At 39.9% G+C, this 16,328-nt stretch overlaps 1 protein-coding gene across 1 annotated transcript; it reads right to left on the bottom strand.

Moving 5' to 3' along the window:
* Positions 1-1,575: 1,575 nt before the first annotated feature.
* On the bottom strand, positions 1,576-4,207 carry LOC121635474 (complement C1q-like protein 2). The gene is made up of 2 exons (XM_041978635.1): positions 3,409-4,207; positions 1,576-2,767 (listed from the first exon to the last, which is right to left on the bottom strand). The coding sequence occupies exons 1-2, from the start codon at positions 4,006-4,008 to the stop codon at positions 2,588-2,590; spliced, it is 780 nt and encodes a 259-aa protein (XP_041834569.1). The 5' UTR covers positions 4,009-4,207; the 3' UTR covers positions 1,576-2,587.
* Positions 4,208-16,328: the final 12,121 nt, after the last annotated feature.

Genomic DNA, 16,328 nt, shown 5'->3' with positions numbered 1-16,328 from the left:
GTCTCCATTTCAGCACACTAAATGTTACCATTTCTCCTTGTATTCATAATGGCCATTACAACATTCAGTCCACACAGGCTATGCGGTAATAAAGATATTCAAAAGGTTATCTGTGTCCTCCAAAATCTATGGTGCAAGTATAACATACACACAAACATATGACTGGCAAATACTGAACTTTCACTTGCTTAAAAATGAACCCAAGTAGAAAGGCATTCTTAATGGCCAAAGTTAATAAAGGGTCGGCTTGTCAACAAATGCACATCTTCAACTAAATTTAAGGGATTCGCCATCTGGCATTGCTTTACCTTTACACCAAGGTTCATGAAATTTGACTTTGTAATTTTTTAACAATCTTCTTATAAAACAGACACCAATAGTAACACATTCCACCTTAACTATTGTTTTAATGGACGAAAAATCATATCAGTTTGCATAAAAGTACCTTCCGGCTTTAAGACATAAAGCTGTATGCCTATTTTACCTTACATAGCCAACCGGAAAATATGCTTGTTTTTCAATGCGGAAAAAAGGAAACATACCTTAATTTTTAAAGATATTGATATCATAATGTTACTTTAAAAATAGCATTCAGTCACATCTGGTCATCACTGTGAATATGTGGTTTCACAGTTTTACTCTTACAAACTTTTATAACATTACTAGAACAAAGTTTGGTGGTGCTAGTAAGCTAACCACTAACATGATTTTTCTGTTAGCTACATTCTAGAAATTTTCAGTAAAACCATCTTGGTTTCTTTTGTGCTGACCCCAACATTTTCTTTCACAAGACTGGGATTGTTTTTATCTAATAAAGAATTTCATGAAAGAGGGCGAGGTGGGTATGACTTTGTCACTGATGTGAGAATGATTGTTGTCCTCAGAGAATTTTTTGCTGGAAATGATGAAGTGATCTTGTTTCTCCGAACGGCAAACCCGTAAGTTTCAGAAGATCCAGCAACTCCAGATTTAACCCATAAGAACCCGATGTGACATATTTGTCACATACAGTTTCTGAGACATTTTGCTTCAATTTATGGTAAAAACTTTGCTCAAAATCCTGTTGAACACAATCTGATACTTGTCTTCTGTCCCTAAATAGATATCCAGAAGCAGAAAACCATATTATAATATTTTTAATATATCACATGGTAATAAATGGTAGATATCCCCCCCAAAAAAATGTTAACTTTTTTGTTACATTTTGTTAAAGGGCCAAATAAAGACTTTATATTTTTAAAAAGTTGGACTTTTCTTACTATTTTTTCATGGGTTAGCAGGTTAAAGATGGCTGCTCCCATTATAATAATGTTTTGTGTCTATTAGTTGTTGTAATTGATAGTTATGTTGTTCAAGTGGGCTTGTTCATGAAAAGTCGTGTCATTATGTGTGGTTTATTAATTATTATCATTAAAATTGGATGGTATTCTCATGATGCATATTTTTACAATGGGTTTGTGATTTTCTAGTTTCTCTCTTTCTCCTACTCCTATATATATACATACACACACACACACACACACACACACAAATATATATATATATATATATATATATATACTCAACAGTCTCAGATCAGTTGGTTTGAGAGTTTATTCTGATTGGCTATTCAGCACACCAATCGCTTCTGAACTGGGTCCTTTACCAGTTGTAGATTGCGTATCCTGGCTGAAAGGTAAAAGTCATCTTTGTGATGTGTTTGTGTGCTATTTTGTTTGCTTAGACATGACCTGGCAGGAAGCCTCTAGTCGCTGCTGGTTTTTCTTGTCAGCTTGGTGTTTACAAGCCCTTGGGATTCCTTCGCTCACTAGTTTCCTCCATTTTTGTTGCTATTTCACAAACAACTTTGTTTAAATAGGTCGAGCTGATATTAGAGGAACCTCAACAGGTTTCTTATGGTTTGTCTAGTCTTAAGCACTTCCAGACTGTTGTGACTTTCAGACTTTTCCACATATTAATGGATGTTCTCTCAAAAAAAGAAAACTAAATGTAATAGCCCTAAAATCTTTTCCTGGGACTTTTGATTCAGCACTGTTAATCTTACCAAGGCTGATGTTAAATTTTGCTCAAATTTTAGCCTCCTTTTAACTGATGGATCACAGTTATCTCAGTTAAACCGCTGGCTTTTTGTGGAGACAAATCAGTGCAGCTGAAAGGGCTAAAAACTACTGACTATTTCCTGCTGTTAAAACTGTGCATCTGACATTTAATATGTACCTAAATTTGTCTGCATTTCCTTGGAAATACTATTGAGATATTAAAGTCTGTCAACTTTCCCCAAAAGGATTTTAGTAAGGTAGCCTAATCTACTCCAGTAACATCTCTCAGGCCATTTATGAGGTAATAAGACATCAATTTACTCACATTTTCACTCATGACACTAATCTTCAGTTGAATATAAGTTAAAATGAATGTAGCCATATATACAAAGGGTTCTTTCCTTAAATGAACAGAGTATAGTTGCAGATAAGACTGTTTATGTAGCGTTAATGTCCAAAAAAATGTCCAAGAATAAAGAAAAAGAAGAAAACAGTTTTGATCTATGTGATAAGTTGATGATTATAGTCCAAGCACTGCAGCAGTATGTTTAGTCAGGGTATAGGATGAAGCCAGAGAAGGTGCTGTACTTGTTGTTATTGCCTCCATGAGCTTTGCCGCCATCAAGTTTGACGTAGACCTCGTCTCCAGAGTCCAAGTGCAGCACGGCACTGTTACTGGCGTAGTCATAGTTCTGGTCTGCATCCTGAGCAATGGCACTGGCTCGAACCTGATTTAAAAGAGAGAGAAAAACACCGTAAGAAACCAAAAATGGTAGACATAGATACTCTAAGGAAAAGTTCACATATACCTGAGAGGCAAAGTGAAACAGCAGTGGTGCGTAAAATGATTAGATTCTAATTATAGAACAAATTTAAGAGCAAACTAGGTTACCACGAGCTGGGAGTAAAATCGAATTTACCACAGCTGCTTACATAAGTTTGAAAGCAATCTTTTATGACAAGCTCTAATGACTAAATAAACTGCTAGTTTGAAGTCTGACCCGCATCCAGCTTCTGTAAGCGTCTGTGAAGAAACACTCATCCAGATAGGATTTACGCATGAGCGCCACTGGAAAACAGTGAAGGCAGACAGGCTGTAAGATGATCACAAACATCACTGATGTTGTACTGAGTTCATCTGAGATATAATGCTGTTATATAACTACGTTAAACAAAGTAGAAGGGTCAGATTTCAGTTATACTGTGCGTATTTGTTGCGTAAAAGCTGTATTTTTTTATTTGTGTGATGATAGATTGAGTGTAAATCGTGCGTTTTCTTTGTTTTAATTAGCATACATGTAATTGTTTACATCGAAATTTGCTTTACATTAGGCCATAAATTAACTTCATGGTTAGAACCCGAGCCTACCTGTCCGTTCTTGCACAGGTCAGCCCACATGCTGGTCCCGTCTCCTCCGCGCATTAACACGTGGTAAGTGAAAAAATAAATCCCGGACACATGGCAGGTGAACTTCCCGGTGCTGGGATCGTAATGGTCCCCCAAGTTTGTGATCACGTCGTCAAACTTTAACACCTCATATCCCTCGTGCGGATTCTTCAGCCCGACGTAAAAGGCGATCCTGAACCCGTTCAGCGTGGAGTTCACGCCGTCTGTCTCACCGTTGTCGCCTCCAACTGATCCCGTTATCGCGGGGAACCCGAGTTTACTGTCCCCGCGCTCCCCCGGCGGCCCCCTCGGACCCGGGGGTCCGGGTTCTCCCGGAGGGCCCCTAGGTCCAGGCTTCCCTGGTCGTCCAGGCTCCCCGCGGCTCCCTTGTGCCATCGGCGGCTGCGGAGCTGCGCCATTCACGTTCTGGATCACTTCCATGGCAGTGGTGCCTCCCGGTTTGGAGCTATACGGGTCGCACACCATCCGACAGGTGCCCATCATCTCATAGTAATGAGCGGAGGTCTCTGAGGAGCGGAGCAGCAGCAACGGGACAGCGATGGTCAGAACTAGAACAACCATCACGACGGCGGTCACCAGGACGACCACGGACCACTTCCTCCGCTCCGTTCGGGGACCAAAGGACGACAGAAAACCCGTGGAGCCTCTCTGGAGGGGAATGGTGACGGATAACAGGAGGGAGATCAGGAGGACAAAAAGATGGGAGTCGAAGTTGAGAAAGTGCGCGGAACTCCGTCCAGCCGCTCTGATTTGCGTCTTGAAGCCCCTGGGCAGCGGCTGTGACCGCAAAGCGGGCGCGCGTCTTGGCTGAGTGCGCGCAGACAGCTGCGTCCAGCTGTGTCCGATTGTTTGCGAGAATAAGACCGGAAGATACGCTTCAGATTGTAACGACGTCCCACAGACAAGAGAACTAGGAGGAGAACAGAATATGGACTGCAAAGAGGAGGAAATAAAGGGGAGAAAAGTTTAAAATTAAACCATTTGTTCATTCATCTATCTTGTAATCTTTTAATTTATTGTTTCATTTAAAAAAGGCTTTAATTTAAGCATGTGAAACAGGAAGTCCCTTTTCAAGTTTTTTAACCAACTTGACAGAAAGTGAGACATACTTAAATCACATATTAGAAATTTCCACTGGTTCACGCACGCATTCACTATTGTTTTTACAACCTTTATTTAATAGGTCTCATTAAGTTTCATTAATATCACTCACAGCTATCAATATGTCCAGTTTGGAAGCAGAGAGCGGCCATGATTGAAACTTTTTCAAATGGTTATTAAGCAATCATTGATATAACGGATTAATTAAACCATTATGTTTAGAAGTGGTTTAATTATTTTATAGTAATTAAACCATCGTATGTAATTTCTGACTAAAGAGGCATTTCTTTTTAATTTTTTTTTTTTTTTTTTTTGAGTTCAGGAAAACCAGTAAATGACAGTTACAGAGTTCGTCTGGTGATATTAATTTAAAAATATGTGTTGGTAATTTATGGGAATTTATGACAATATGATTTTTTTACTTAACTTTAATGTAGGGATTCTTTATAATGATGAAACTAATTTTATACCTAACTGAATAGTTTGCTGCAAAACAAAAAATGGAGATGGTTCAGCCATTCATTGGTGGCTCCACTGCTTTTTTGTTCCCCCTACAAGTCCCGCAAAAATCCTTCTTTCTGAGTGGGAACCCTGAATAGACCTGCACCCTACTCAAAAATCCAAAACCCCACTTAGTGCAAGCTAGCATTAGCTTAATCACAATCAAAAGTCATTTGTTCATGTATGTAATTAAGGAATCTCTCTATATTTTTCTTTATTAGTAAAATGTGTATGACGAAGATTAAGCCACAGATTTGTTGAAGCTCCTAAACAGAATTTCAGACTTATAAAAAACGTCTGCTTCGTGCTGTTTGAATGCTTGTTTTTAAATGGTAACCTCTCAGGCATTCCTCTCAAAACCGATACAAGTTTGTTTACTAATTAAATATAAAGGGTTATTTCATGAGGGACAAACACAAATTAAACTCTTTATTATTCTTGGAATTTCCCCTTCATGTTGCTGGATGTTGTTCACTTTTTTCCCTCGTGTTTTTTTTCCTGTAATGTTCGATGCCCGCCTGCAAGCCCCCTCTCCATTTACATCTGTTAACACCAGTCCACACTTTCTTCAGTTGTTGAAGAACTTTGTGGCTTTCCATCAGTTTCTTTCCTTCTTTAATTAGAAATTTATCCATATTTGAAAGATTTTGCAGAGTGTGCTGCATTAAATGTGTAGATTACATCTACATTATTTTCAGTCACCCCTTATTTTATCCACACCAGCCTGTTATTTATTCACATCTCACATAGTACAACTAGCGTAGTGCTCCTGAAATCTGGCAGCTTTGAGCAGACCATAACATTGAGGACATTATTCTTTTAAATGTTTTTAATTATATGTATTTTCATTAAATCATTAGCTGCCACAAATTAAAATTTGGCGCACTAGCAAAGCTTACAATCCACTCAGTGAGTAACACTCCAACAATGAGACATCAGTTACTGTCCCACCCCAATGAGCGTAATGGTGGCAGCCTGGTTTATATGGTCTCCCGGGCTCAAATTATCCATTCATTTTCCCCTCTGGAAACTAAAGTCTGTTGAGAGAAATGGGTGGAAAAACCGGCAGTTTGCTTGTTATTGTTTGGGGTCCATGCCGTCCATTTGTATAGACGAGACAGATGTAAATCAACCTGTCAGTTATTCTTATTTTGAACAAATAAATCAAGGTCAAAGTCAGATTTAATGAATACCGTCAACTTGCAGCAGCTGAATACATGACCAAATATTTGACTCAGACCATGAGCGGCACTTTCAAAGTCACATCGTATGGCTGAAGGCAGGTTCACGATGGTGACATCAGCTGACTGACTGCATTGGTCACTTCATACACTCACACATACACAGAGAAAGAATAAAGAGAGGGGGTGAGGATCAGCTGATGTGTGCTGGAAGTGGACCAGAAATGTCTGATGGCGGTCGACACCATCAGCTCCAAACTCTCAGTGGCTGCAGGGACATATTTGATGTCTTGTTTCATGAGCTTGAGTGCCACAGGTCTTGAATTTAGATTCTGCATCAGATTAATATTCAAGCCCTGCACGTGAAACCACTATTCCCTGCATACAGATACATACCCCTTCTATCGCTTGTGTTCTCCTTCCTGCGAGGTCACTGTGCACTTGTTCTAATTATGTGGTTTTTGAGCCATCAGGTCAGTCACTTATTAATGCCAATCACTGGGTATTTCCAGAAAAAAAAACATTGGAGACATTTTATGATTTCCAAACATTTCCTTGAAATACTTAAAACTATTACAGCAGAGATAAGCACCTGGAATTGGAGCGCAAGCTTCACATCACAACAGAGGCTTTAGAGCTCAAGGTGATGTGCAGAAATCTGCAGGGGATGAAGATGGGGTTTAGCTGAAGCCCTCATCCCCACCCAAACCCTAACCCATTCCAGCTTGTGCTCAGCTGAGCTGTAACATGGCTGAAGGTGAGTAAGAACACCAGACATGTTGCAAACCAGGTGAAAAATGAAACAGAGGTAAGAGTCTGAAGAAAACCTAACAGGCAGAAAACATCCTGTCTTGTTTGATGTTTTTATCTGAAGGAGCAGAAAAAAAGTGAAATAAAGCTTAAAATAAATATGCAGAAAGGGAAAGCGTTTATGCTCCCTAACTGCTACAAGATAAAATGACCTTTAGTCAGGATTAGTACAGTGAACTGTCTTCAGGCTGGGGTGAGCTGTGCACGACACACTGTCCACATTGTGCACTGCATCCTCAGAGATTATCCTGCCCTCCAGCGCCGTCATGCTTCCCATCACCCTGCATGTTAGAGCGCTGCTGCGTCATGCACACAAACCATACGCTATGGCAAATGAGCGGCCTGCAGACTTTAAACTGTGCTTAATCAGGTAAAACCTGACACATGAAACTGGTTTCGGAGTGGTTTGGTTAGATAACAGATGTTTTAAATCCGATTAGAGGTATGTTGCTCAAAACCTTTAGCTGATAGGAAAATAATGCAAGGAAATGAAAGGATTATCCACCAAAAACTTGACTACTGAACACATACAGTTGAAGTTCAGAAAATAGGAACAAGTTTAGCATCCGGACTCAATTGCAATTTTTTGCTACTCTTTTTTTTGATTGGCTTTTCTAACAATGATTAAATGCCCCATGTGATAACTAATATAAATACTGAGATGTGAAGCTAATATCTGGTTTATCCAAAATTGGCACAGTTGTAACTTCTGCCTGATTTCAGGGAACAATGATCATTATTTAAACAATACAAGGTACAGATGGGGATTTTGCAATCAGCACTGGCTCAGAGTCTCTGGGTCTGATCTTGCGGGAGGTTTTTCATTCTGTTTTTCCTCTCCACTGTCACTCATGTTCATTCTCAGGAAGGGTCAAAGAGAAGATTTCATGCAATCCAATGGTTTCCTTAGCTTTGCAATTATCTGATAAACTGGTGTTATAGAAACACAATTATTTTGAATTGGACTAATGTGGATTATACGCTGTTGTCCATAAAGAAGAAAAAAATTTGTTATTTACACACACACACACACACACACACACACACACACACACACACACACACACACATATATATATATATATATATATATATATATATATTAGGGCTGTCAAATGATAAAAAATTTTTATCAGATTACTCACAGCTTAAGCTGATGATCATCATGTTGTCGATCTGTATCTGGAAGGATCTTAGCCCTCTCATTCTTCACCACGATGGGGGCTGTTTCCCATTGTGACCTAGGGGTCTCCAGTCCATATTCTGAACAGATGTTTCTCTACACTATGCTGGCTACTTGGTTATGGCTTTCCATGTATTCTTTGCCTGCCAGTATCTTGCACCCTGCTATGAGGGGCCGGACTGTGCTGAAGAGCTGGCACCTGGGGGTCCTGCCTGGTGTGTTAGATCTGGGCCTTACTTAACGCTTGCTCCTGTGCTGCCATGATTTGCACCTCTGTGCTGTCCTTCAGTCCAGCCCTCTCCAGCCATTGGTAGGACTTGTTCATATCTGCCACTTCAGCTGTCTGTCAGTGGTACATCCCATTCAGGGGCTTGTCCTCCCATGATGGTTCCTCCATTTCATTCTCTTCCTGGTTCTATTGCCTGAGACGCTCACTCAGTGCTTCATCACTTGGGGCCATTTTCCTGATGTATTCATGGAGCTTGGATGTTTCATCTTGGATAGTAGCCCTGATGCTCATTAGTCCTCTGCCTCCATCTGTACACTTAGGCCCTGATCTATTAACGCTTTGCGTGTACTAAAACAGGTGCAGACGGCTTTGCTCCGCTAAAATCGGCCCAAGCTTATCTATCAAAGCCGCAAACATGGAACTGCGTCAGTTATCCTGGCAAAACTGCGCCGCTCTCCACTTTGCGTTTCTGAAGCTACTGCATATGCATTATGGGCGTTCCGGCCAGAAAGTGCACATTAGTGGGAGGAGACTATGCAAATAAATCTGGTTTGCGCAGCAGTGGGATTCATGTAGCCCGCAAATAGTTTGCGGTGTTTATGTTTGCTCTAAAAATAGCGTTTCTGAAAAGCAGGTGCTAATTGGCACAACAGTATACGCGCAATGGCTGCAGTAATAATTTTAAGGAGGAGGCACAGACACCATGAAAGGCGACTAAGATAATGCATTTTTTTCTATTATATTAATATATTTAGAATGCCAGAGAAGAGGATTGTGGAGACGATCCAGCGTTGCAATATTAGAATTGCTGGATAAATTTAAAGACTTTATCATGCCTGTCTTTTATTATTATTATTATTATTATTATTATTATTATTATTATTATTATTATTATTATTTCTTTATAGCTTTTAAACCTTTATTATTTCTTATTTGTCCCTTGCATGTTTTTATATGTACAATACCTTGGTTCCTAAAGGTTGTTGTTAGTGTGCCTTATAAATAAATTGAACTTGAATATGAAACTATATTGCAGCATTTCTGGCGACATTTAGATTTTTTTCCTCGACTTCCGCAATATTTTTATTTGTCTCCTTTATTTGTCTCAACTTCTATCGGATAAAAGTTAATTTTGCGTTTGCGGTTTCCTTGCTCTCCAGAACCTTACATGACAGAGCAAACAGCGCCGCTAAATCCTCATTTAAATACTGCTGTTTGCTCCGCAAATGATAACAGGAGCAGTCTTAATAGATCAGGCGCTAATCGTAGAAACATAACCAGAGCAAAACTGCGCAGCAAATGTTAAATAGCGCAGCAGTTTTGCCCTCGTCATAACTCAGCCCCTTAGTGTACAGCCTCTGGACCCTGGATTTGGGGTGGAACCCTACATGCATGGTGAACAGCTTCAGTGTTTTAACATCTGTGGTCTGAAGTTCTTCCTTTGGCCAGTTTATTATCCAAGCTGTGGCAGCTTTCCTTGTGGCTTCTTCACGGTTACCATTTGCTTGTGGTATGCCAAGGTACTTGTAGCTCTCCTCAACATCTGTTATTCTGTCCTCTGGAAGTGTAATGCCCTCTGTATGGACTACCTTCCCTCTTTTGTTGTCATTTGGCCACATATATTCAGTTCTGGTGGTGTGGATCAATGAGTCAATGTCTTGGTCACTCTTAGCGAGACACTGTAAAGCCTAAATGAAAGAAAATAAAAGAAATTATCAGTATTTCCATATGAGCCATTTATTTCTGTGTGATGTCAGAATTATTGTAGTGTAAATGGTATCCACCAGGGGGGCGGAATAAATGTCTCAGACTGTATACAACAGGGTTTTGAGTTTTTACAATAAAGTGTTGCAATAGGTCTCAGAAACTGCATGTACCAAATAAGAATTAAAGGGTAAAAGGCTCAGAGGAAAAATGGAACACAATAACGCCTGAATCACTTCATCACTTCATCACTAAATGTCTTTTGAGTGTTGTTACTAAGAATAGAAGCTACTTCTATCACTTACTTCTTGTGCTCTTGGGGTCTTGAAATAGCGATGAAAACTCATTGGGCAGCAAAGACTAAAGATTCAGTAACTGCGCTTTAATTATACGTCAGTAGTTATAACATATTTTGCATTAGTGAGCCCTCTCGAATTTAACGAGAGTGCAATGTCATAGGACATTAGTATAAATATGTGAGAGAAAGCCTCGCTGAACTACAACAAGACAGCGATGGGAACTTGCAACATCAGCTCGTCTTTTGTGTGACCCTAATCCCACATGAAGGCCGCTCAAGATACCACAGTCCTCGACAGGACTGATGGAAGTGTCTTCCTGAATGTAACATGCTGTCAAATGTTAAAGTACCTGCACCTGTCCACCTCAGGCAAACTCTTTATGACAATTTCTTGCCTCCTACACTTAACATCTTCCATCCTAACTATCTAATCTCAATAAACACACTCTGTTTTTTGGTTATTTACCTCACGACATACATGCAGAGTGAAACCCATAACTGGAGGATAACTTACAGAAGTAATTTTCAATCCACACTTTTAATCTACACTTCACTGATGCACTTCATAATATTAACAGGTTGCCACACCAGAACACAGGGTTAATTAATACCTTATATTCGTAGAAGCTTAAAATCATATTTGTATGTTCAGGACTGTGACCTTAGGGGTTATAAACAAATAGGAGGCCATGGCTGAGAAAGCATGAAAGAAAAAGGACGTGCATGTTAGAGCAAGTGTGTGCATGTGTGTGTGTGTGTGGTGGCACTGAAGCAGCCGGGGGGATTCAACCTTTTGCAAGTGGCAAAGGCAGACATGATGAAGTCATGGTGACAGTATGTATCCTGCGGTCAGACATCTTTTTAACACGCTTTTGCTTTTTTATAGCTAAACCCAAGGCTAGCTTATCAAAGACACCAGCTTTACAGCACGAGGGGAAAAAAGGGGAGCTCAGAGTACCAAATCACTAAAAATATCATTATAATGGAGTCTGTAGCCATGGTGTTAGCTAGATAGGATCTAAGCAGATATAATGGTGGTTAGATCAAACATACAGGACATGTTAAAAATTGTTTGACTCTTACAAGTTGTAAATATTAGATTACAACAACTTCAGATGAAAAACAACACAGGATATAATATTTTGGGGCATTTTTTATTTCACAACTAAGCCAAAATCTGAAAACATTGTCTCTGAATACACCCTCACCATGCTTCCATAGGATTTTAAACCTTGTTTATGCTCCCTTTACATATGTAAATAGATAAATCAGTGTTAAACATTGTTAAATGTCCTATACATTGGCATGGTTATTAGGGAACATACCCACAAGAGCAGGGGTGGCCAACGTCGGTCCTCAAGAGCCACAACCCTGGAGGTTTTCCAAATTTCCCTGCTACAGCAGACCTGACTCAAATTAAATGGATCAAACAGCCTATGAGGATCTGCAAAATGACTCATTAGTTTAAGTCAGGTGTGTTGGAGCAGGGAAATTTGGAAAACCTGCAGGATTGTGGCTCTCAAAGACCGACGTTGGCCACCCCTGCACTAGAGGAGAGTCCAGAGTTTACTTCTGATTTCTGACGTCAGTTTTGGACATCAGCAAATATAGCAACGGTGGAGGAAATCATGATAATGTACATTCTCAGAAAGAGACGCAAGAAGTGGTGGTCTGTACGACCCTTAAATACATAACTTTTTCTACTTTGTTCCTTTTGCTTGTTGCACATGAGCTACACTGTACTACTTTGTTTGCTTTATTTGGCTATGCATCCACATGCTCTTTAAAAAAATAGACCAAAATGCACAGTTAAAGGACACAAAAGATGAACAGATGGCTTCATCCATATGCATATATGTATTTATTGTAGAGCATTATCAAGGCTTTAGAATTTAAGTATCAACCAGGTGCTTCTAATCAAACGAAACTGATTAACTGATCATCATTAACTAACTTTATCAATAAAAAAACTGCCAGTAGTGGACGTCCCAGCTTGTTCAGCCCATGGTCAGACTTTGCAATACTCAGAGAAATTGCAAACGACTTCAAAAGCTGCATTTCAAACTCCACTGGCCTTAATTAACATGTTAAAAGTTCACGAGAATACTTGTAGAAATATAGCTTATTTGTAAGGTTTGCAAAGTTTCATCTGAACAAACCAACAGACTTCTGGAACAATGTCTTTTAAAGCAATGGTACTCAACCTTAGGGTTGCCAGATAAGTGTAAAAAAATATATAGCCTTTATTTATGAAATAAATTATTAATAAAGAGATAAATCTTTGAAATTAGCACTTATTTTGTTAACACATTAACGCATAAACAAAGTTAGTTTACATGCCATATTAAAAATCTGAATTTAACATTATCTCTTCAAGAGGTGTCACAGCAGTAAACCACTAAAAACCCCTTTTATCCTCCTTCTTTATAAATATTCTGACACTTTTCCAGCCTTACATTTAGAAGAGGGTTGCAGGGTGACCCATTTGTTACATCACACAATTATGTGCGGGTCACAAACACCATTGTACGTTTTTTGGGGGCTAGTGAATAAAATAGTTTGAGAACCGCTGCTTTAGAGAGATGAGACCAAAGTTGAGATGTTTGGTTGTACCGCACAGCAGCATGTTTAGAAAAAACCAAACACAGCATATCAGTACTAACACCTCATATTAACTGTCAAGCACGGTGGTGGCGGGTTGATGATTTGGGGTTATTTGGCAGCCACAAGATCTGGACACCTTGCAGTCATTGAATGGACCATGAACTCTTCTGAATACCAAAGTATTTTAGAGTCAAATGTGAGCCCATCTTTCTGACAGCTAAAGTTTGGCTGAAAATGGATCATACGATACTATACTGGGACAACGATTCAAAGCACAAAAGCAAAATATAAACTTAAAAAAACAAACAATCAAAAAAATACGTAAAAGAAACAATCTATCAATTAAAGTGTAACTCCACCCACTTTCTGAATAAACTCCACCCACTGCCAAATTTTAAAAATGTCAAAAAACTGCAAGGATTGGGGTGGGAAGTGTGGGGTGATCAGGGGGCGGAGAGAGGGCGGGTCAGAATACACAAGCAGAAATGATTGACAGACAGCAGCTCAGCAACCACTAGCAAGATGCAAAGCGAGATTCCCAAAGCACCCACACCACAGAGCGATCTTTGAGGTGGAAGACTTTCCCCCTCCTGAATCTCCTCAGCTACACAAGAACAGGATGGTTCTGGGGTCTCATTTATAACCGTTGCGTACGCACAAAATGGGGCCTGAAACTGGCGTACGCCTCTTTTCACGCAAAGGTTGTGATTTATAAAAAACAAACTTGACGTGAAAATGTGCGGTCTTTCACGGCAGCTCTGACCCATGCGTACGCTGGTTTTGGAGGCTGGGGGAATTGGCGACACAGATGGAGAGGTGGGGAATTAACAACACACTGCATCCAGAGTCCTCTTGTGGCAGCGTGGGGTCCTGTCACCATGTCTCCAATTAATTTTGCGCTCTGGCTGTATGACCGCAGATGTGATTTCGGCTCACTGGTCAGCGTGCATGACTTCAACCCGGCAAGAGTTCATAACCCGTCTCCGCTGTCTATGCGTCCTGCTACACTCTTCCACATCTAATTTCCCTAAATATCAAATATTAATAGATAGAGAATAGATATACTTTAAAGTATAAGAAGGATTCATAACAGCAGTGTTATATGCTGCACAGGTGAGCTATAACCACACAGCCTAAGGACCTTCCAAATAAATAGAAAGCTAAGAAAAATAAATCTCCTATCAACATATAATCAATTTGCCCACCAACGCATTCTCCTCCCCAGTGATCACCAAGGCTCTGTCCCGCTCACAGAGTTAACTGAGGTAACTATGTGTTGCCACTCACGACACTTACTCTTATTTGTCACGCCACTACTGTGGCTACCAAACAAAATAATTTTTCGACTCTCCACCTCACTCACTAATGCATCGATTTCTGCCTCTGTGAAGTTGCGTTTTTTGGTTCGCTTCCCTGCGGTTGCCATTGTTCATGGATCACAACATGGATCAGCTGGCTCATTTTAATACACGCTGAGGTACTTTGCATTGACCATTTATGGTGGAAAGTGGGTGTGTAGTGGGCGGAACATGAGCCAAATTCACCTGCGCAAACTTCAAGGACGAGTGTGATTTATAAAGGGGAAATTGCTTGCACCTGTGCGTACGCACGGTTTTATAAATCAGAATATTTTATGGCGTACGCCAACTTCCGGTTTTGGGCGTAAGTACACTTTTAGTAAGAATCCTACGCACAGTTTTATAAATGAGACCCCTGGACTGTATCAGTCTGAGCGGTTAGCTGCCTGTCAGCATCTCCAGCAGCTCTGGAAAGCTGTGGAGACTCGCGGCAGGTTGCGGCAGCTGCAGGAAGAGCTACTGGAAGTTGCTGCTGCTACGATTTGAGCTGCTGTCTGTCGCCAGATGAGGATCAGCAGGTAAAGAATAATGTCTGGTGTTACTTTTTACACCCCTCAGAAGCACAAATCTTTCCCATTACAGGAATATTTAATTAGTAACTCTGTGAAAGAATAGAAGCCTGAAACTAGCAAATCTACACAGTTTCACCATCCATATGCGTTGGTTGGTCTGGTTTTCTGTGCCTGCAAGGCGAGGACCTGCCTATCTGCATCTAGAAGGAGGGGGCTGTGAGGTTTTTAAAATTTTCTTGCGATGTAGTGAAGCACAAATATGGCTCTACATCACAAAAAACAAAACCTATCCCCTGTAGGTGACATTATGAGCCATTTTTCACCAACAAAAAAAATACAAATTTAATCAATATAGGTGGTTTTCATCACAATGAACTAAGTCTGTGTTGTTTACAGCTAAAAAAACAAAAACAAAACAAAACAAAAAAAAATTAATGGTTGCACTACCTTTAATGCATACAGAAATTTAATAATAATAAAAAAAAAGAAAAAAAACCCCTCAAGAATCAAGCTGCTGCAGGAGCCTTGTCATCTGTGTGCTATTAAATGATTACATTTTAATTAGCGTTTGAAGATTAAGTAATGACAGTGTTATTTGTCATGTGTTGTTCATTTTTTGTGTTATGAAGTCGGGACGTTAAAGATGCGTTATGTAAAAAATAAAAAGGCAATGACAGAATATTATTTAACATTAAAAACATTAAACCTTTGAGCTGATTCTTTGCAGAATGAGAAGAGCTGAGGAAGAACTGAAGCTCTAGCTGTGCTGAGAATCCATGCAGGCAGGGCAGGACTTTTTTCTTATCAGCACACCATGTGGCCAGTCGCATTCGAAGACAGACTTATATCATACTGTATGAGAAAGAAGTAAGGGTGGGCAGATGCACCAAAAGACAGATAGTGTTGTGCTACAGACCAGATACATAGCAGAAAACAGTGGAGATGCATTTAAATGATCACTTTTTATGTATCTTCCAGAAGATTGTAAAACATATAGTTCTTCAGAAACATGAAAAAATAATCAGGATCATGTGAAATTGCCATGTCTATATGCAACCTGTTACAATTTAGATCAAACCTATACTGTTATTCTGATCAGGACGTGCATTTACATGCAACCATGTTTAAATGGATACATAAAAGCTGCTTATAACACAGAAAGCATTTATAATTGTCAACGTAGGTTTAAAAAGAAGCTCCAATTGACAGTGAATGAAGAGCCAATAGGGCGGCTGAACAGCTGGACTTTTTAAAGAAGCGGACCTCCTTTCACCACTTCTTCAGTTGAAATAACCGACGCCTTGCAGTGTTAAAATCTCAACGTTCGTTGGGAGGCTCGTGCTGTCTTTTATCTTCTTCGCGCACGTGGGGGCGTGGCTTCCGCTGCTGCGTCATGTTAA

Source organism: Melanotaenia boesemani, chromosome 24 (genome assembly GCF_017639745.1).
Source record: "Melanotaenia boesemani isolate fMelBoe1 chromosome 24, fMelBoe1.pri, whole genome shotgun sequence".
Lineage (NCBI taxonomy): Eukaryota > Metazoa > Chordata > Actinopteri > Atheriniformes > Melanotaeniidae > Melanotaenia > Melanotaenia boesemani.
This window is presented reverse-complemented; position numbering and strand designations above follow the sequence as displayed.